This window comes from Pipistrellus kuhlii, unplaced genomic scaffold (genome assembly GCF_014108245.1).
Source record: "Pipistrellus kuhlii isolate mPipKuh1 unplaced genomic scaffold, mPipKuh1.p scaffold_m20_p_12, whole genome shotgun sequence".
Classification (NCBI taxonomy): Eukaryota; Metazoa; Chordata; class Mammalia; order Chiroptera; family Vespertilionidae; genus Pipistrellus; species Pipistrellus kuhlii.
The window spans coordinates 15,003,372-15,025,720 of NW_023425427.1; the positions used below are offsets into that span (position 1 = coordinate 15,003,372).

Here is a 22,349-nt window from a genome sequence, read left to right on the forward strand (position 1 = left end):
AACAACATAAAACATATCCCTTATTTCCCATTATTCCCTTAAGATAGAGTGGCAGACGTAGTATTAGTGGACCAGAAAGAATAACCTTTCCTAACAGCCACTTACATGTTTCATTCATCTGAAAGGCTGACCTGCAGGACCGCCCTGAGAGGTGTTTTTCCCTACATTACCCTGCCCAGCAGTCGGCAGGTGACCCAGAGGCCTGCCCTCCTAGGAGCCCCTGCAATGACAGGTCTGCACAGAGGGAAGCCTGACCTCCATGGGAGAAGGAGTTGTTGCCCTAAGCTGGCCCAGGCTCCTGGGGTCCAGCAATGCCCTAATTCAATACATCCCCTAATGTCTGCCTCGGAGAAGAATGAGGGAGAGATCACTCAGAGCCCTCTCCCCTAGAGGCTTCCCGTGGCACCTGCATCCTCCTGGGTGCCCAGTCAGTCCCCAAGCATTGTCAGTTCTGCCCTACATGCCTCTGGCGAATACTCCTCCCTTCTCCGACACCTGCCCAGGCTCCTGCTTCCCACACTCTGCCTTTCTCTCCATCCTGCAAAAGATGCCAGCTGATTCTGAGCCCCGCTGTGGTCGTGTCACTCTGCTCTGTCACCCTAGAAGGTCCTCCATGCCCTCCTGTCTCCAGGATCAAGTTTCTGACACTGCGCTGCCTTTCCGGACCCTTCAGTCTCCCCAGAAACCCCTGTCTACCGTCCAAGCTGCCCTTCTCCATAAGCACCCTGAGCCCCAGCCTCCCTATGCTGGCATATGCCTTTCTTCCCCCCCGGAGTTCCCGTATCCTCCCCATCCCTCCCAACCTCAGGGCTCAGCCCCTCACCCCTGGCCCAAGAGGGAGGTCCTGGTGGTCAGGGGTCATGGCTCGCTCAGCCTCTGCTCTCCAGTCCTAAGCCCAAAGCCTGCCTCAAACCAGACATGTTTCTCAACTAAATAAGTAAGATCAGGGTCAAGTGGCAACCTTTTCTCTCATATAAAAATGTCTTTGTCAGCGACCGAGCTGGTCACTAGTCTTCCCCCAACACTCGCCAGTGGTTCTAACAAGAAGCCCGTACTTTCCTCCATCCCACCATCTTTACAGCGTCACCTTCATGTTTATCCTCCGCATGGTGCAAGGCCCAAGACAGAGTGAGGCCAGCTGAGCCAGGCCTAAGGGGCCTCGTGGGCTCTGTAGGATAGGTGGGATGCAGGTGGAATCAGGGTCTGAAGACCAAACTCCTACCGACAAGGAAGGTCACCAAGACTCAGCGAGGGGCAGGGGGCTGCCTAGGTCATGCACAAGTGAATGGCAGAGACAGTCCTGAGCCCATAGGAAGAGCGTGTTCTTCCTATGCTCTCCCCTTCCCCCCGCTGCCTCCAGTGCAGGACCTGCGGGAAGGCTGGATGGAGCGGAGGAGGGAGGACCCCAGGGTTCTCTTTTCAAACCCGCCTGTGTTCTTTCAGCTTATCACTCTGAGAACAAATCCAGATGCAGCAACTCAGAACAGACGCTTCCAATTCACTCAGAATCAGAAGAAAGAAGATTCTAAAACATCCACCTCTGTCACCAGCGTGAACCAAGCAAGCACATCCCGCCTCGAGGGCCTGCAGTCCGAAAACCATCGCCTGCGAATGAAGATCACAGAGGTACCTCCCACAGCACTGCCAGGCAGGGCCCCGTCCCCCCACTGGCGCCCCTCGGCCCCGATGCAGGGCACTGGGAGAGCGGCTGTTCCCGCCATGTCTCCTCCAGGACATCCCTGCGACACAGCTGTGCAGGCCCATCTGTCAAACGGCTGCAAGTACCGAGGAGAACGTGAGCCAGACAGGCCATTAGTTAAATCTGGCAGGAGTTGATTGCCCAGCTGGCCCAGGCTCCTGGGGTCCAGCAATGCCCTAATTCAATACATCCCCAGAAAGAAAGTTGTTCTTAGAGATTTGTGAACTTCCGGATTGTAGCAGTGAGTTGGGAAAACTCAGTTGTACACCTCCTGTGTGGCCCCTTTCCTGCTCACATGAACACTTCACTTCTGACAATTCTGGTCACCAAATGTGTGGGGGCTTTTCCCCCACCACACAATTCTCTGCAACACCTGCTAGGTAACCTACGATTTCACTCAGTCCTAACACTGTCTGGAGACAGTGTCAGATCCCACAGGTTAAAGGCTCGGTCCCACAGCACTGCTCCCACCCCATTTCAGACACCAATCACAAGAAGTAGGTCCCCAGCTTACCCTCAACTTCTGTCCAATTTAGCTACAGGCAAGAGAAAGGAAGTCCATGCAGGGGAATGCCTTTTAAACAAGTGATTCAAAATTTTCGGTTTGCTCCAGTTACATTTGACAGGAAATTGCACACTACACTTAGCCAGAGGGAGTCTGGGAAATATAGTCTATAGCTAAGAGACCCAAGGAAGAAGTGAAACCTAGGATTGTCAGATTAGATACAGGATGCCCAGTTAAATTTTAATTCAAACACATTTAATTAAAAATGAAATTACAGGGTGTTTTTAAGTCATCATCATGTCGTATGGTACGATATGACAAGTAATATACAACAGATTGTAGAATAGAATGAATATTCATGCAATAACCTAAGTAGAAATAGGAGTGTGTTTAATAGTGTATATATACACATAGATGTACAAAGTGGGAATTTCAGATAATATTTGATTCTTAACACTTCCCTCTGCATTGTTTGAATTTCTTAAGATGAACATGAATCATTTTTATAATGAGAATAAAATGTATCTTCATTTTGGAAAAAAAAATTAATTTAGACAACCAGTCATAATTTTAGTGTAAGTATGTCCCACACAATATTTTGGATTTACTTATTTTTTTAAATGATTCCTTATTATCTGACACTCAAATGTGAGTATTCTGTATTTTCCTTTGCTAATCTGGCAGTCCCTCTGGGGGGCTCACAGTCGCAGCCATAAGAGCCTCTACACAGCGGCCTGGGCATCTAAAGCCGCCTTTCACGGGGGAGCAGAGTAGGAAAGGTTTCTGTCCCTCGACTTCCACACTCTAGCAACGAAGAGTTTACTCACTTTAGGAAACGCAAAACCCAAGCCACGGTCAAATACACTAATGTGCTGGGTTGTTTTCCCTGGCCTTGAACTCCAATCTGGTTTCCTGGTGCTTCTACCTTTGATCTTAGCCTTGCCATTTGAGTCACACAGAAAGAGGTATCTCTCACCTTCTGCATGTGAAAACGTAATAAATAACTTATGGCTGTGCCCTTGACCTCAGGACAGTACTGTGCAGTTGATGTGGTCCCTCCCTTGCATTGTAATAGGGTGCCCCTACCCTCCCAACTACGGTCCACTCCCCACCACATTCCCCAGGGACTGAACTGCCCAGGGCTTGCATCTGATTCTTACATAAGCTGCGGGTGCCTGGGATCCTTCTGCTTAACTCCCCTGAAGGCACCTCTACTGATCTGATTCTCCACAACAGTGTGGGGCTCAGAGCTGGCCAGGTCTGCAAGATCTGTTCCCCCACACCAAGGACTCTGCTAGTATCAATAATAATAATAATTACAGTAATGATTGTATAGTAGCAGATTACTCTTATATGTGGTAAGCACTGGACTAAATTATTGTATTATCTCATTTAATCTTCCTAAGAACCCTGTAAGGTAGATAACATTATTACACCCATTCTACAGATGAAAGAGCTGAAACTCGGTTCTCACCAGCCAGCCCACAGCTAGTGAGGAACAGCCCTGGACCTGCCTCTAGGCTTGTCCAGCCTCAGAGCCAGCACTGGGATGCTCTCCCCTCCTCCCTGAGCTGCTCCAAGAGGCACACGGCTGCAGTGGACACATCATTGCAAAGCCCTGGCCCCTCTCATCACAGCTCCTCCTGGGACAAGAGCTGGCAAGGCCGTCTGCATCTCTTCCCCACTATGCACCCACCCCTCTGGCTCTCAGTGCCTCCCAAAACCAGCCCAAGGCCCAGCCCTGTGACCCTGTGAGCTGCTTCTTGGCTCCGGAGGCCTGGCTGCCAGGGCTGGGCAGGGACTGGGCTGGAGCTCTGACTCAGCTGGAGCCTTTGTCTTCCAGCTTGATAAAGACTTGGAAGAGGTCACCATGCAGCTGCAGGACACGCCAGAAAAGACCACCTACATCAAACAGAACCATTACCAAGAGCTCAACGACATCCTCAACCTGGGGAACTTCCCCGAGAGCACAGGTAAGAGGAGGTGGAGTCCCTGGAGCGTGGGGGCCTGGGTATCAAGATACCAGCCATCAACCTTCCATTTTACAGATGAAGAAACTGAGGTCAGGGAGGGTCTGAAGTCACACAGGCAGAGCCGGAGCACCTGAAGCCCATATCTCGGGCCACAGTGCAGGGTCCATCTAGAGCCCCACTCCGCCGGAGCTGGGGCTGGTGTTTCTCAGACCCTGAGGCTGCAGCTGCTCCTGTACACACATGGCCAGCATTCCCAGTGTCCTGACGGAGGCACGTTGTTCTTAGCAAATAGATCACATTTACTCCTCCCTACAGCATGTCTTATAGGATGTGACTCTCTCTCACCCCAACCACCTGGGACAAGCCATTTTGGTTTCAGCAAAATGTTAGATTCCAATGTAGGTAAGAATGTATGGAACTGAGAATTCTCCTGCAACGTTTTGGAAGCCAGTCTGGCACTCTCCAACTGTTAGATGTGAAATCTCTCAACCTAGCAATTCCACTAGCGGGAGCCCATCCTTGGAAATACTCCCATGTAGGCAAAAATATAGACACACACTGTTCATCACGTTATTTTTAGGGGACAAAAACTGGAATTAACACAAATGGTCATTATTTGGGGTAGTGTTGTTAATTATGGTACAATCAAACAATGTGCATAATACAGCTAATAAAAAGTGAGGTGGGCCCTAACCAGTTTGGCTCAGAGAGTGGAGTATTGGCCTACGGACTGAAGGGTCCCAGGTTGGATTCTGGTCAAGGGCATGTACCTTAGTTGTAGGCACATATCCAGGAGGGAGTATGCAGGTGGCAGCTGATCAATGTTTCTCTCTCATCGATGTTTCAAACTCTCTATCTCCCTCCTTTCCTCTCTATAAAAAATCAATAAAAAAATTTTTTTAAGTGAGGTGGGTCCTAGCTGAGGATTAATCCTGGTGAGGATTAACAAAAAAAAAGTGATCTATTTGTGCAGATATGGCAAGATCTCCAGGTGAAAAGCAAGATGAAGACTACCATTATGATATATGTAAATTGCATGTGTGTGTAAGTGCATTTTTTAAAATTATTTGGAAGAACAGACACCAAATAGTTAACAGTATCCACCTCTATGGAAGTATGGGTGAGAAGGGAATCTTTTACATTTTATTTTACATACTCCTTTATTGTTTGCCTTTTGTCATTAGCATATATTCGTTTTTATTATAAAATTAAGTTTTAAGTCAATGAAAAAAATCTTGTTTCTTTTATTATTATGTAAGTAATAACTATCCTATTATAAAATTAATATATAAAAATTATAATTAATTTTATTATATATAATTAATACATTATAAAAGCAGTATTATAAATTTATTGTATATTAATTGTTTAAAATGTTTAAATTGAGGTAACAAGGAAATTGAAAGAATAAAAATTATTTCTCATTAAAGGTGCGCATTTCAAATTAGTAGGATAATGAATTATTCAATAAATATCATTGGGATAAAAATTAATGTTAGATCCTTACAGTTACATAAAAATCCAAGTGGATAAAAGATTTAAATATAAAAGGTAAAACCATGAATATACTAAAAGAAAGTATAGAAGAATTTATTTTATAAGAGGAAGGAAATATTTTTTAAGTTTGATGCAAAACACATAAACCAGAAAAGGTTGACAAATTCAACTACAAAAGAAAAAAAAATATTTTAATCCTCACCCAAGGATAAACTGTTATTGATTTGAGAGAGAAAAACATTATGTGAAAGAGAAACATCGATGGGTTGTCTCCTATTTGCAACCTGACCACACTCTGACCTTGAACCTGCAACGTAGATATGTGTCCTGACTGGGAATCAAACCCACAACCTTTTGGAGTACGGAATGAAGTTCCAATTGCCTGAGCCACCCGGCCAGGGCCAAAAGAAAACTTTCTTACAGTGCAAAAGCCATCATAAGTAGTAAAATAAATAAGCAACAGGTAAGCCAAAATATATTATAACTCAGGTAACAAGCTTATTTTCTGATATATAAGGAGAAATTTTATGTTGCCTCCATTGGTTGATCTGATTTCACATCCCCACCCCCATTTTATTATCTTGTTCTTGGAGAAAAGGAGGGCAGGGGGCACACCATACACATCTCCAGCACGCCACTTCCATCCTGGGTGGAGGCTTCTCCGCTCCCAGCCGTGGTCCCAGGAGAGCTGCTGAAGACGCCATGGCTTGGAGAAGGCAGAGGGATGCTGGACTCTTTTGCATCCTCTCTCCTGGGGCAACATCCTACAGATACTGCATTGTCAACTTTTAAAAACCAAGTTAATATCACGTGTTGTGATGTTGTTTTGCATTCAGATGGAGGAAAGGCCATTTTAAAAAATCACCTCGATCAAAATCCCCAGCTGCAATGGAACACAACAGAGCCGTCAAGAACATGCAAAGATCCTATAGAAGATATAAACTCCCCAGAACAGTAAGTACCTTCTCCTTGAGAATTGCTGCCAGAGTACGTGACACCTGCAGAACAGTTTAAGTTTACCATGCACCATGTCTCATGCCCATTATTTTATTTGAACTCCACAGCAATCCCATGTTGCAGGCCAGATGACAATGCTCATTGTACCAATGAGAAAACTAATATTCAAAAAAGGAGGTGACTTGTCAAAGCTCATCCAGTTGCTATGTGCAGGAGATGGGATTTGAACTTGGGTCTGTCTAATATCAAATCTCATGTTCTCCGCTATAGCACATTGGCTTTATTATATATAAAACTTAATCTTGCTAAATGCATTTATTTAACAATGATTTACTGAGATCTACTATGTCAAACACAGCAGTAAAGAAAACAGACAAAAATCCCTCCCTTCATGGAGCTACCAATCTAGTTTTTAAGACAATTAATTAAAAAAGCAAAACTTCGTATGTTAAATGGTGGGTGCAGGGGAGGGGGGTGAGAAGTATAGTTTTAAATAGGGTGGTCAGAGAAAACTCAATGAGAAGGAAACTTCTAAGCAAAGACCTGGACACCTCAGTTTGCTTTGTCCCCACTGGTAGTTTTTCATTCTTTCCAGCTCACAACAGATTGGAAGCAGAGATTAGAAATGTCAACCCTGTAAGTTGGCTCCTGGGATGTGACAAGCAGTGAGAACCAGCAAAAACAGCTGAATCACCAACTGCTTTGCCATTTGGGGCCATTCAGTGTTAGAGCTAATAGCCTCTCCACCCAATTAGCTCCAAGGCTCACTGGCTTACAGTCAGAACAATTAGTGATGGTAACATTGCATGCGTCAGCGATTTACCTACACTAGAATGTCAGCACCATGACCGTAAGATATGGGTCCTTCATATGTCCCGTGGACTGAACACAGGTTCAAGCGCCGAGTAGGTTCTTGGCAAGTGTCTGTTGAATGAATGAAAACATAAATAGGATCCCACCAGACAGCAGAATTCTGTGGCTCTGACAACCAGAAAGATAAATGCCCACCTTGCCCAGGTAGATGGCACCTTTCCCCAGGTCAGAGTTTATTCTTCAGCTCCCTTGTTCTGGACTCATTTCCAATACCATCTTGCCTTAAGGAATTAATCATAATTGATGTTAAAAAGGTTCAACTTTAATTTCAAAATGAGATCTCCAACACCTTTATCTCGTGAACGTCTGCAAAGTATCTCCTGGGAGAAGCCCTTTTGGCCAGCAGGTCCTCATAAGGAGTGCGGGCAGCACGCCCTGCCTCTGTCCCATCCATCTCAGATCCCGAAACAATGCCCTACCTATGGTCCAGAGCACAACCTGTTGCACTGAGGCAGCCACTGTGATTGGCTTCCTCCACAAAACTCTGTGGTTTCACAGAAGCAGAAGTCCCACCCTGTTTGTTTCTGTGAGCAAGTTACATAAACTCATCTTTATGATGGGAATACTGCTTTTGCCTTCTGGGTTTTTGTGGAGATCTGGAGTTTCATCCCACCTGCGTGATCAGGCAATGGGGACACAGCAGGCCTACGAATGCAGGGAATGCAGCTTCCCAGCTGTCATGGAGAAGTGCACAAAGCACAGCTGAGCAAAGCAGGGCCAGTGGCTTTTCCAACAGCTAAGGTGACTTCCTGACCTGCCAGTCATGTGAAGACCGATGAGAAGGGGAGCGTGCAGGTGTGGCAATAGAGGGGAGTCAGAAGGCAGTTCCGTTTCCAGTCTGCTCCTCCATCAGTCAAGCAAACCCTCCCCCAGCTCCAGCACCGGTATTTCTGCCTGCATTTCAGAAGTTTCCAAGGGCTCTGGGGCTCAGAGGAGGAATGGGCTCATCCTCTGGGGCATTTAGCACAAAGGTGGCATTTGAACTGGATCTTGAAGGAAAAGAGCTTATCAGATGGGAAGTAGAACAAGGTTCCCCAGGCTGGGGAAACAGACTGTGCAAAGGCATGGAGAGTGGCCATGAGCAGTGTTTTAGGGGGAACTAGCTGCCAGAGGGTAGAGTTTACAGAAGATCCAACTGGAGAATCTGGCAAGAGACAGATCTTAGCGAGCCCTGAGTGTCCCATCTCAGTTTTGAAAAAATAATGCATGTCACCAAAGACCAGGAAGGAACCTTCTGGAATTGGCCCAGCAAGAAGGGCTGAGTTCTTGGAGGAGGCAGGGAGGCAGAGCCAGTGGGGAAGGATGGGTCAGCTGAGAAGCCTTTCCGGGATGAAACCCAAAGCCACGTCCATGTGGAGGCCAGCAGGAGTAGACAATGAGAGCTGTCTGTGTTTGCAGAAAGCCCTGTTGAAAGGGCAAAGCCTTATTCTTAGGAATCACCAGAAGCTCAAGGAGCACCCTCCTTGCTTACTGTCTCCCTGATTATTGCCTGGGCGGTACAGGTAGGCCTGAATTAAATACCTGCTAGACGGGTGAATGGTTAGGTGATCTTGAATTCAGAGAATTCAGAGAAAACTGTGCTGCTATAATACCATCAGCCTCTTGGCCAAAGCAAGTCCATGGGCTTTCTGGTGAGCAGCCAGATAGCCTCCCTTAACACTTCTCTCCCTCTCTCTCTCTCTCTCTCTCTCTCTCTCTCTCTCTCTCTCTCTCTCTCTCTCTCTCTCTCTCCCCCTGCCACAGCATCCAGCGCCGGCTGTCCCTCCAGCTCCCCATCCTCCACCACGCCTACCTCCCGTCCATTGGAGGTGTGGACGCCAGCTGTGTCAGCCCCTGCGTCAGCCCCACGGCCAGCCCCCGCCACAGACACGTGCCACCCTCCTTCCGAGTTATGGTCTCGGGCCTGTGAAGGTGGTAGGCCTGGGGCTGGGCCTCCCCCATGACAGAACCACACAGAGCAGAGGCGTCTGCTACAGGAACACTGTCGGATCTGGCTGCGGAGAAGCTGGGCGCCGTGCTGGCCTTGCGGGACTCTGGACGGCAGTCAGGTGGACAGGATGGGGCGCACTTGGCACCTGACCTCGCGCCTTACTTGTGAAGTTTTTACTCTTTCACAAAGAAGGGGAGTGGAAACGACTTCTTCCTTAATGTCTGCAAAAGGAGGAACTGAAGTATTTGAAACTCTGAGTGAGAAAAACCTGGACAAGGAAAGAGTCACTAGAACTCCAGCTCGAAGTCGCTGCAAGGCCTTGGGAAGAGGAAGGGCTGCTGGAGAAACGGTCTTTGCCTCTGCACACCCATCGCTGGCTGCAGAACCCGGGCCCGCCCTTCTCCCCTCTGGGAACGGAGGTGGGAAGGCCCCCAGCTGCCAGTCCAGCCCACCAGCCCTCCCGGAGCAGGGAGCCCGCAGGAAGGGCAGCCAGGCACAGCTCTGCAGCAGGCAGCCGGGGCTGGGGCGCGGGAGCAGGCTGGCTCACATGCCTCCTGGTGGGACCTTACTCTCTGACAAATGCCACACATTAACACAATTAACACCCGTTCTGAACCGTGGGGATTTAGGGCACGTCACTGCAGACACGCGCTGCAGCATTCACCGACGGTCGGTCACGCACCCACCTCATTGGCCATGTCCTTGTGTTCGTATCAGGTGTTCCTGGTAATACGGGGGGCCACCTGAGCTAATCATGGGATGTCTACTCCCAGCATACACAAAACAGAAAGATTGTGCACTTTAACCTCTCTCATCAGGGCCCAAGGGCTTGCTGGGTTGTTGCTGTTACTGTTTTTCCCCACTGACTTTGTTTCTGACCAAAGTGAATCATGGGCATTCTTCCAGAAGACATCCCTGTACTCATAGGAGAAGGAGTTGCTAGCTGAGGGCTTCTCTCAGAGTCACAAGGCATCCTTCAGTCCAGGCAAGCTGGTGACCTGTGCCCATGGGGGTCACAGAGGTGAGCAGTCAGCACATTGTCACTCTTTCCTTATAGTTGAACCCCAAAGAGCACCGCCTGAGAGTAAGACACACCTGGGTTCAAGTCTTTTCCCCACTGTTGACTCACCTCCGTGATCTTGGGCAGGCCACCAGTGTCCCTCTGAGCCTCAGCCTCCCCTCTCTAACAAGTTGGGGGTTGAAATCATACCCATCCTGCCTATCTCACTTGATCTCATGCAGGAAAGCTTCATACCAAACAGTGAAGCGGCCTGATCCGTGAGGTATCAGGATGACTGTGACCTTCAGCCTTCACAACAGCCAGGGGAGTGGCCCAGAGAAGCCCTCTATCAGGATCAGCTGGCTGAAGAGAGAGGCTCCCTATGACTTTTGTGACCTTCCTAGACAGGTTCATTCTTTGCTGAAGAAAGGCCTGAATGACAACGTCCGGGACATCTGCACAACCGAGCAGTCGCTCGCTCCCTAAAGAAACCTAATGGCAGCTTCCACAGGCAGGCAATAATCTCCTCCAGACCACTGACGTCAGGACTATGCTGCTGTCACCACCAGGCTTTGACAAAAGGGCCCACGGGAATCACCATCGCCACCATTTCAGAACACCCTATTTCACGTAGTGTAGCTTTTCCTCTCCCCTCCCCCAGAGAGGTTATGGAGGTACTGTAGCTTTTAGGGGAAAACAAATGTTAACACATCACAGGTCCAGTTGAAGTCATTGTCTGTTTAGGCACTAAAAACCGGTGTTGTCACTCACTGTGTATTACAGTATTTACTTGCTTTCTTGATTTCACCAAAATCAGATTTAATTTAAAGGGTCACCTTAATTTTTCAAAAGAGAAAGAGACAATTCATTGTACATAATGTATACACACATACACACACACAAAAAAAAATACCTGTAGAAATATTATTCCAGCATAGCAGGGGGGAAAAGAAACAAAAGTATTGGACAGTTGGAGGTGAGCGTGTGCGTCTGTACCCCATTGTGACTCCTGAGCGTGCACAGTCTCCTAGGTTAACCCAAGTACATTCTCTGTCTTAATGATCCTGTAGGTTCACCCATTTTTTAAAAAATTTCCCTGCAAATAACAAGACCCACAGAAGTGACTCTAGCTATTTAACAGTCTGTTCTTTTATACGCAGCAAACACATCGCACATTTCCGAAAAGGCTTCATTCGGCCTGAGGTGTTTTCCAATGATGTTAGTGCACAAACGCTTCAAATTAGACTGGAACTGCCAGAATCAAATGTACATGAGGAATTTCTCGTCCCCCTATTGCATGGTATCAATTTTTAATAAATTGTTGCAAATTTGTTTTTATGAATAAAAGGGAAAAAACTGTCGTCTGTAATGCCTACTCTCCTCAAGCCCAACATGCAGGTCCTTTCAGGCTTCCTCCCTCCTCTGTTCAGAAGCTCAAGGGACGGTTCGGGGGCTGCCTGCTCAGCGTTGCTCCTGCCTTCCGAAGCTGCCCTCCCTGCCTTCTGCTGACAGCGCAGCCCTGTTACCATTTGGCACAGCGTCTGGCCACAGGTGAGGGATCTAACGTGGGAACCTGACCTGAGCAGGTCCGGGAAGTCCCTTCCCCGGGACGCCTCCATGTAAAGCAAGGTAGTCGGATGTAGCCACAGAACAGAAAAGTGAAGCCGGTGAAGGACAGCTGTTCCTGAAGGCCAGCAGCACCCTGAGCCTTCCCTGCTGGGGGGTGCAGGCCTTCCCTGGAATCTCCACTCCTCCAATAAATCACGCTTTTTTGTCAGGGTTGGTTCAAGTTCAGGTCTCATTACTTGCAACCGAAAGGTTCCTGACGAATCCAGATAGGATTACTGCCTCGCCCCCCCACCCAGCCCTGACACACACACACACACACACACACACACACACCCCTGCAGACCATGACGGCTGGTGAGATTTGGCCCCTGCTCCTTTCCAGCCTCATTACCTACCTCCTCTAATCAGATAATCACACGCTTCTTAGGTAAGAAACTGTTAGGAGAAATGTCTTGACTCACCATGAGGGCAGGGGAGAGAGATTCTGGAAATAAGGCTAAAGAGAGACAGGGCGACAGTTCCATTAGAAAAGATTAGAAATTAAGGAGTAGAAGGAGAAAGGTGAGAGAGGAGGGAAGTCAAGTTCAAGAATCATGGCAAAATGGCCAAAAGACCTTGAAGGACAGAGACGTCAAACATTTGATTTTAAGTCATTTGTGTTGCTGTGAGATAAACCCTCTCCTTCATTCACCTAACCTCCTCCTGCAGAATGTCCCCAAAAACCTTCAGGAGCCTTTACTATATAAGCAAAAATCTTGTGGATTTGGGTGGAAATGAAAGAAAGAGACAAATACTTTTTGGATTTAGGTGGGGGCCCAGGTGGGGATAGAAGAGGTAAACCGCACGATGCGGGGAAATACGCTCCCTGCACAAGCAGGAACGTGGAGCCGCAGGTGATCATGAGCAGGTCAGCTCCCGGAAATTCACAGGAGCGTCGGAAAGGCACAGGAATGGGAAGTGTGGCTTGTGCCCTCTGGATCTCACTGGGCATCGTCACCCTTGCTGACATCTAGGTTATATTAAGTAACAGGAAACATTTTATCCTGGAGAGCCATATACCTCAAAGATCCTAAATGCAAAGGTAGAAATCCTAGAAAGCAAGACCAGTAAGGCCATGCTCACCTATCTCACAAAACAAACTCCGTGCTCACAGCTTAGGGGTGGAGTGAAATTGGAGAAGCTGCCTGCCTGCAGAGCTATTAGCTTGGCCGTCTTTGCTCTCAAGGTCATGGCTGCTCTCTTGCTCTGGTTCACCAGCCTGTTACTGGAGCGTTCTGGCACATGGGAGTTAGGGTTCTGAGCCAAGAGGAAATACATTTGCTTTTTCTCCATCTGAATCCCAATGGAAAAGACCCAGGGCAGTGTGCCTCAAACGTGGAAATTGTAGAGACGCCTTTTAAGACATGGTGTTGACTTCAATTGTGTTTTGGTGTTTTGTTTTGTTTTTTTTGAAATATTTTATTGATTTTGTACAGAGAGGAAGAGAGAGGGATCGAGAGTTAGAAACATCGATGAGAGAGAGTCATCGATCAGCTGCCTCTTCCACACCCCCTACTGGAGATATGCCTGTAACCAAGGTACATGCCCTTGACCGGAATCAAAACCGGGACCCTTCAGTCCCCAAGCCGACGCTCTATCCATTGAGCCAAACTGGTTTCAGCCAATTGTTTTTATTTTTAAAAATCACCTAAATATGTTCAAACTAGCTATAAACGCATGCTTAAATCTTTCATGTAAAAGCCAAATAAATTTATAAATTAAATGCAAACAAAATGACAAAACCAGTAAAAAAAAAAAAAAAAAAAAAAAGGCATATTAACAACGCTGATTTAATGGGACAAATGAGCTTTTGCTGAAAAATAAATTGCAGCTCGCTATGCGAGCATAGCACCAACTGCTCCCGGGCACATTCCTTTGAATTCAGCCTGCCTGGTGTGATGACTCAATTATCACACTGCTTTTCTTTATTTAAACTACTGTGACAACTTCATTTATTCAGCAGGATGTGATGTCACTTGGCCTTCCCTCAGCTCTAACACATCACTTCTCTATTCAATCCACCTTGGCTTTTTTCCTCATGAGCCTTCGACAGTCACGGAGGCCCCCAGATAACACACACAAATCAAACAGTAATTGAGTGCTGATGCTCATTAAACGCTAGGCTTAGAGCTCTGCAGGCATAATCTCATTTAGATCTCACAGGGACTCTAGAGCAGGGACAATTATTGCTGCCCTTTTGCAACTCAACATCGCACAGAAGGTGAAGGCCGTCCTGGGTCACACAGCTGGAATGGCAGAGAAGGAATTTGACGCTAGAGCTCATCCTCTTACACTTCCTTAAACTGCCTCATCAGAAGTAGCTGGATTTACATCACCCAGAACTTCGGCTAGAGAGCCACATGTGGCACTTTGGCCCCTTGAGTGTGGCTCTTCCACAAAATAACACGGTCTGGGCGAGTCTATTTTGAAGAAGTGGCGTTAGAAGAAGTTTAAGTTTAAAAAAATTTGCCTCTCAAAAGAAATTTCAATGGTTGTACTGTTGATATTTGGCTCTGTGGACTAATGAGTTTGCCGACCACTGACCCAGAATATGCGTATTTATTTTAGATCACCTTAAAATGAAATGTCTAGATTTGCACACCTCTGAGATATTTTAGTGTCTAGCTTTGCACACCTCTGAGATTCACCTGTGGAATAGACTGAGGCTATAAACTCCAGTCTGGGCACTTCTGGCCCAGAAAACGTGAGAGGGGGAAACCCTCATTGCACTGAAGGCCAGGCTGGCCAACAACATGGAGGAAGCAGAAACAAAGCTCTGCCCAATGTGCTCATCGCCCATATCCCCCCTGACCACTGCATCTGAAGCATTCAAGCCTCCAAGAGCCGACAGAGGGATTCTGCCAGCATCCAAAGGCAAGATAGAAGATGCTCACCCTTCTGGGGGAAATGCCAGCCTGGATATTATATTCACTGCTTAGAAATGACCAGGCTGGCGAATGCTATCAACGGTAGGTCAGAAAAAAATATGATGTAGTAATATTCACAGAGCGGAATATTATACAGCAGTGAGAATGGAAAAAACTAAAACTACATGTGACAATATTAATGAATCTAAAAAAATTAAAAATGCAAAGTGAAAGAAGCCAGACATAAAAGAGGATGTATTGTAAGATTCCTGAATAAGTTTAAAAAGAAGCAAAACTAATTTTTAGACATCACAGTAGTGGTTACCCTGGGTGAGGAACGTAGTGTGAGGAAAGCTTTTGGGTGCTAGTAATGTTCTGGCTCTTGATCTGAGCAGTGTTTACAGGCCTGTGTTCACTACATAAAAATTCTTTGAGCCCTAGCCTGTTTGGCTCAGTGGCTAGAGCATCAGTCTGTGGACCAAAGGTCCCGGGTTCAATTCTGGTCCAGGGCCTGTATCTTGGTTGCAGGCTACTCCCTGGCCTAGTTCCTGGTCAGGGCTTGTGCAGGAGGCAACCGATCAATGGGCTTCTCTCACATTGATGTTTCTCTCTGTCTTTCCCTCTCTCCTCCATTCTCCCTAAAATTAAATGGAAAATTATCCTTGGGTGAAGATTAACAACAGAAAAAAAATTTTTGAGCCTGGACCGGTTTGGCTCAGTGGATAGAGCGTCGGCCTGCGGACTAAAAGGTCCCAGGTTCGATTCCGGTCAAGGGCATATACCTTGGTTGCGGGCACATCCCCAGTAGGGGGTGTGCAAGAGGCAGCTGATCGATGATTCTCTCTCATCGATGTTTCTAACTCTCTATCCCTCTCTCTTCCTCTCTGTGAAAAATCAATAAAATATATTTTTAAAAAAATTTTTTTGAGCTGTACACTTACGATATGTGATTATATGTGTATAGTAACACATATACATATAGTCACACACACAGAAAGACTCATGCATATTGAAAAGAAAAAAATTAGAAAGTGGTCAGTGGGGTGGGACAGGGCAAGATGGGGCCGGACATGCCCTAGAGCCAACCTCCTGCAGTCCCTCCAGGCCAGCTGCACCTGGGGCAGCACAGTGGCTCAAAAGGGCATCTGCGGTCACTGCAGCTCCGCAGTAAACCAGATTCTGGGTCAACAGTGCCCCTGCAACAACATAACCCATGGCCGAAGGTGGAATCACACAGCCCCTCGAGGAATTGGGCTCCTTCCTCTCTGGTTCTGGGTTGCGTCACCTGAGAACCACTGCTGCCAAGTCACCACAGCTCAGCAGCTCCTGCGTTGAGCATCTGCCCTCTGGTGGTCAATGTGCATCATACCTACTGGCCAGTCAAATGGTCCGATGGTCACTTACCCTTTTACACATAGATATACATATAAAAATATAAATATGTATATTTTATATATACATATTTCTATAAAAATCATACATGTATATAAAGAAATCACACATCATTTATTATATACCTCAATAAAATATGCCTTTTCCTGGGCAGTAAAAAAAAAAAAAAAATCCATTAGAGTCTATGAAGATTCTGCAGCATAAAGACAAACAGCACACAACAAGCTACGACTGAACATACTTTGGGATAAGATTTTCTGCAGGAAACAGAAGTAAATTCCAAATCTCATCTGCATCTGCTCTAGTCTCAAGAAAAATTAGTGAAACCTCATTTCCATGAGACAAAATATTATATAGATGATGAGACAGTGGGCTGGAAAGAAAGAAAAGGTGGGGAAGAAAGGAGGGAGGAGGGATGGAGGGAAAATTCTAGAATAGAGGTAGTGCCAAATTTAACTCCTTCCCTCTCCCAGTTTCTTGCTGCAAATAATCTCTCCACCCCAATAGGGGAGAATCCTCATACTATCTTCCCCACTACCCATCCCCACCAAGGGTAACTACATGCCAAGCATGTGTTACAGTGTTTAGTTACAGAATCTTGAATAAAAATAAGAGAGTTTAGAAAATGATCTGGTACAAATGAATGCTGGGAGGTCCCTACCAGCTTAAAGGCCCTAGGATTCCTAGAACTCATGCTAATCCTAGTAGCTAACACTTGCCAAATGCTTTCTATGTGCCAGACACTGTGTAAGCACTTTATGTGGCTTATCTCATATAATCATGTAGTAACCTACCTGGTAGGTAATATAATTACCTGTTATACAGATGAAGAAACTCAGGCAGAGAGGCTAAGTAACTATGTCCAAGGTCAGACATCTGATTATAGAGCCAGAATTCAAATACAGACAGTCTCACTCTGGAGACACTAGAGAAGAAGTGATGAAAGTACTTGGTATTTAATTTCCCGTTAGAATTTTCTCTCCCCACCCATTAAATGACACTCCTACATTTCTTACCAAGCACACCAAGAACATAAAACTTGGAAATCTAGGTGTGTTGTTTTTAAAAAATATATTTATCTGGCTTATATACTTGTGAATATTAAACTAAAAATATTCTCTCATGTTATTTGATTCTTTAAAATAAAATAAAAAATTTAAAAGCAAGTTTCCCTGGAACTAAAGTTTCTTTTGTATAATCTGGTTTACATTCAGAATTTGAAGTAGGATATAAAATAAAACAGTCTTCAATGTCTGGACTGTCAGGTCATTTCTTTCAAGATTCTATAACTACTAGTCAGTGCTGTAAAACATGTGCTTGCTGTGTAGAACTGAATTTCCATGAGGCTCAGTCATGCAAAATTGGACTGATGGAGTAGACATTTGTTACAGTGATCCTGCCAAGTAGCTGGGGAGCCAATTTTGACCATGAGGGTCATGTTAAATTGCAAAATTAAACGTTGTTTATCTGTTTGCCTGATTTAATATTTTATAGGAAAACTGCCAATGAGTACCATGTTTGCAAAAGGCTTGTCGGTTTAAATGAACCTAATTTCTTTAAACATTATCTATTTGAAAATCATGTGTCAGATAAACATGAATCCTTGGGTTTTATCCATTGAAAATTATACTACTCAAAAATAGGTATGTTAGAAATTATATCATGATGTTCAGCAGAAAGCCTAACATTTTTAAAAGTATTTTCAATAAGACTGTACTCTTTCCTTCATAAGAGAACTAAAACTAGCCCATAGAAAGAGGAGAAAAAAATCAACATGGAAAACACCTCCAAGTAACTTAAAATATGTTCATTAGTGCATGTAATACACCCTTACTGAACATGAAGAAACACATGCTTTTGTTGATAATCTGTTTCTCTTGCCTTCACTAAATAAGTGGGTTGAAGGTCTATGTAAAATACGTTGTTTTTAAGGATGTCAGATTATTAACCTGCCTGTTTGGGTTACTGTATTTTCCGGCATATAAGATGACTTTTGAAACGAAAAAAAGTCAATCGAAAATCGGGGGCAAAAGACCAAAATTGCACAAAAATTACCTGCAGATCTTGACGGCAAAGTAAGTCTTTTCTTTGAAGTGTGGGGTAGTTTTATACAGCGAATATAGGCCTAAACCTATGTTTTAACTGTAAAATTAGGGGGTTGTTGGAGGGTTACCCAAATTCCTGTGTGCCTTTTAAGCCCATTAACAAAAAAGCTTGGGAACGCCTATTGCAGACAAGAGCAGTACACCACAAAGGCCACAAGGTGTCACTTTAGAACAACCTCTTGCTTTGCAGCTTAACAATATCCTCCAAGGAGGAGGGGCGGGATATTGACTATATTTTGATGTAATTACCAGAAGTGTATCCATTAGGATATGCAGTAATTAATGCATTTAGATCAACAGGAGTTCCCCTTTTCTGTCCCTAATACTCATATATTACACATCGTCTTTCCAACCTTACGGTCATAAACATACTGTTTAGCTAAGTAAGTTTTTCGAAAATAGTTTTGTGGCCTGTTTTTTCAACCTAATTATTTTCCGTAGAAGTCCATATCCTTCTGCAAAAAGTACCAAATCAGTTACTTAACCAATTTCGTATTTTGGGTCATGTATATTCCTTCCAGTTTTTAAAAAAACATATTTTATTGACTTTTTACAGAGAGAAAGGATGAGGGATAGAGAGTTAAAAACATTGATAAGAGAGAAACAAGAATCAGATGCCTCCTGCATAACCCCTATTGGGGATGTGCCCACAACCAAGGTTCATGCCCTTGACCGGAATCGAACCTGGGACCCTTCAGTCCGCAGGCGAACGTTCAACCCACTGAGCCAAACCAGTCAGGGCCATTCCTTCCAGTTTTTTTTTTTTTTTTTTAAATAATAAGTAATGCTATATCAAACATTTGTCAGCTAACGAGGGAGAAGGGGTTAAGAAAGGGCTAGAGGGGTGGACAGAAATGGACTCCATGGCCCAGATGGAAGAATGCGCCCTAGGCTGGAAGGAAGGAGAGAGTTAAGGACAAGAGATCAGAAGTAGCAGGAAGTTGAGCGAGTTGGGGCCTCGGTACAGCTTCTCATCATTAGTTCCTGCAAAATTTACCGAGCCCCACCCCGCCCAGCGGCGCAGCAGCAGCCTGGGCGCCCTGTATTGATGCAGCCGGCGCCGGCAGGTGGTGAGCTGGAGCTGGGACAGAGGCGGGGGAGGCCGCCGCGGCCGGCTGAGAGCCACGGAGGCGCACAACTAAACCAAAGAGGAAAAGTTGGCGGCCGAACCCAGGAGCCCCACGCGCCCCGCAACACCGGAAGTGGTGCCACCGAGCCCGGCGTCTCTCTCAGCCAATGGGCGCGCGATGCGCCGTCCGACGGAGACCCGCGCGGCCCCGGGGTGGGGGGTGGGGGAGAAAAGGCGGCGGCCCATGGGCGTGAGGACCTTTCCTTAGACATCACTACGCAAGTTCCTAGGACGGCATCGACCGTGACCGGTGTCCCTTCCTTCCCGTGCCGCTCCCGCCCGTTAGCCTAGCTCAGGGACACCACGCCCCCAGCTGGAGGCCCTCCTCCCGCCCCGCAGCTGCCCTCAGTTAAGATGATTGACAGGTCAGGTACAAACCCGGAAGTGGGCGGGGTAACTGACCTGAGGGGGCGTGTCTGTGGGCGTGGCCTGGCTTCAGCAGGGCAGAGGGGTGTGGCCCGCCACCCTCCCGGGCTTTGGGTCGGTGCGGCTCGCTCACCGCCGCGGGTCACCCCAGGGCCCGCCCGCGCACCCACATCGCCCCCAGAGCCTCCGAGACTGGACCCGAGTAGGGCTGCGGACCTCCTCACCCTGTGCGGTCCGAGTGGGGATGGAGGGCGCCCGGGAGAAGCCCCCGGAGCCCAGTTCCCCTGCCCAAGGGTCCGGGGAGCCTGAGACTCGGGGCCCCGAACTGCTGCCTCCCCAGGAGGAGCCCGAGGGCTGCGCGCGGCCCCCGGACACGGCCCCCAAGAAACTCTGCGGCTACCTGAGTAAGTTTGGCGGCAAGGGGCCCCTCCGCGGCTGGAAATCTCGCTGGTTCTTCTACGACGAGAGGAAATGCCACCTGTATTATTCGCGGACCGCGCAGGACGCCAACCCCCTGGACAGCATCGACCTCTCCGGGGCGGTCTTCGACTGCAAGCCGGACGCCTCCGAGGAGGGAACTTTCGAGATCAAGACTCCCAGCCGGGTTATCACCCTAAAGGTAAATGGAGCCGCTTTCCCCTTTTAACCAGGCATGGGTTCCCCAGGGCACGGCCGGGCGCCTGTGGGAGGTCACAGTCAATTTATCGGGAAAAGGATCTCTGATCCTGATCGCCCAGTGAGCCCTGGGTGCCCAGGCTTTGTGATTTCGGAAGCACATTTGCCCCCAGTCCCTCACTTGGTTCCCTCAACAAAGGCAGGAGTGTGGGGTCCATAGTTGGGATCGGGAAACTGAGGCAGAGAGAGATGAAGGGACTGGCCCCACCTCAGGCACCCGGAGGGCGGAGGGCGGTGTATGTAGCCCATTTTTGGAATCTCATAGTCTTACTTCCTCTCAGTGCCGCATCCTAATTTTGGAGGGCGCCTGACAAGGCAGTTAGTTACCTTAACTTTCTTACTTGGGGCTGAGGTATAGTCAAGATGGGAGCTTGCAATCCTCTCTCTCTCGAGACCTAGATTCTAAATCACTTTTCTTGATGCTCTGTCCAAAAGGAATGGATGCTGAGAAAATGTTGGCAGGGATTGGGAGGTAAACATTGAGGTTTCACTGATCAGCTTAGACCAGTGGTCGGCAAACTCATTGGTCAACAGAGCCAAATATCAACAGTACAACGAATGAAATTTCTTTGGAGAGCCAAATTTTTTAAACTTAAACTTCTTCTAACACCACTTCTTCAAAATGGACTCTCCCAGGCCATGGTATTTTGTGGAAGAGCCACACTTAAGGGGCCAAAGAGCCTCATGTGGCTTGAGAGCCGCAGTTTGCCCACCACGGGCTTAGACTATTCATCAGGGCATATCCAAACCTGCTTTCCTTATCAGTAGGTTTTGTTTCATCTGGTTTGACTGAGAGAGCCTTAAACATGGAAAGGCCACGTGCTTTGAAATCAGATAGGATTGGATTTAAATTCTAAGTCAGCTGCTTACTAGCTGTATGACCCTGGGCAAATCACTTAACCTCCCGGAATGTAGGCAGTTTGTGAGTTTTAAAACAAGATATGTATGCGTCTGGAACAGCAAAGCCACCTACAAATTGTTGAAATACTCCCAACACCTAGAATACAGCCTGGTACCTGATGGGTGCTCAGTAAATGCTTGGTGAGTGAACACACATCGAGGTGGAGCCAAGAGGAGGTGCCCCAGAACTTAATTGGAAACTCAGATCTGCACTTTAAAATGAGAGATTCACACTCTGAACTAAGAATGTGTCAGGAGACAGCCTTTTCACCCCAGCCCATCTTCCCAGCCCTCCATCCCTACCTCCAGCCAATTGGGCATCTATTGAGGCCCCTGAATACAGCCCACAACTTCAGCTCTCCTTTACAATCAGACCAGCCGGGGAGATCAGATAAAATAATGGAAACCAGGAATTCCAGGCCAGGCCAGGCAGGCATTTCACAGGTCGTGTGGTTTACAGGTATCTCCTCCCACAAGCTGAATGCTGACTGCAGGGTCTCCAACACATGGCTTTTACTATTCCATTGATCTGTGCTCATGCCTGGTTCTGTGCTAGGCACTGGGTATGGAGCCAAATTACACCTACCCCCTGGTGCTCAAACAGCTTAAGATCTGGTGAGAGAGACTGACAGGGAGACTGGCACGCACAGTAAAATGTTCTGTTAGAGAGACAGGAAGTCTGTACCAGAAAAGTGTGGTGACAGGATGGGTCATTTCCACTGAGAGGGAAGGTCCATCTAGAAAGGACATCATAGAAGGGATGATATCTGAATCCTGAAAGAGGACATCCATTTTCTACCAGCAGACAAGAGGGAGGATATTATTTTAGGTCAAGAGACCCCATGAACAAAGATGGGAAATCATGTTACCACC

At 46.9% G+C, this 22,349-nt stretch overlaps 2 protein-coding genes across 8 annotated transcripts in view; both read left to right on the top strand.

Annotated features, from left to right (window-relative positions):
- GABBR2 (gamma-aminobutyric acid type B receptor subunit 2) overlaps positions 1-11,803 on the top strand; it is a 304,115-nt gene extending 292,312 nt beyond the window's left edge. The window contains exons 16-19 of the mRNA XM_036433225.2: positions 1,444-1,626; positions 4,048-4,177; positions 6,511-6,628; positions 9,248-11,803. Of these exons, the coding sequence (XP_036289118.1) occupies positions 1,444-1,626; positions 4,048-4,177; positions 6,511-6,628; positions 9,248-9,413 (597 nt within the window). The 3' untranslated portion in view covers positions 9,414-11,803. The remainder of the gene's footprint in view (positions 1-1,443; positions 1,627-4,047; positions 4,178-6,510; positions 6,629-9,247) is intronic.
- Positions 11,804-19,972: 8,169 nt separating this feature from the next.
- The window catches only part of TBC1D2 (TBC1 domain family member 2), a 42,262-nt gene continuing 39,885 nt past the window's right edge, over positions 19,973-22,349 (top strand). For 3 of the 7 annotated variants that reach the window (XM_036433217.2, XM_036433219.2, XM_036433220.2), the window contains exon 1: positions 19,974-20,520. In XM_036433217.2, the coding sequence (XP_036289110.1) occupies positions 20,146-20,520 (375 nt within the window). In that variant the 5' untranslated portion in view covers positions 19,974-20,145. Of the gene's footprint in view, positions 20,521-22,349 lie in introns of all 7 variants that reach the window. The other 4 variants (XM_036433221.2, XM_036433223.2, XM_036433224.2 and 1 more) reach the window with 3 other exon arrangements.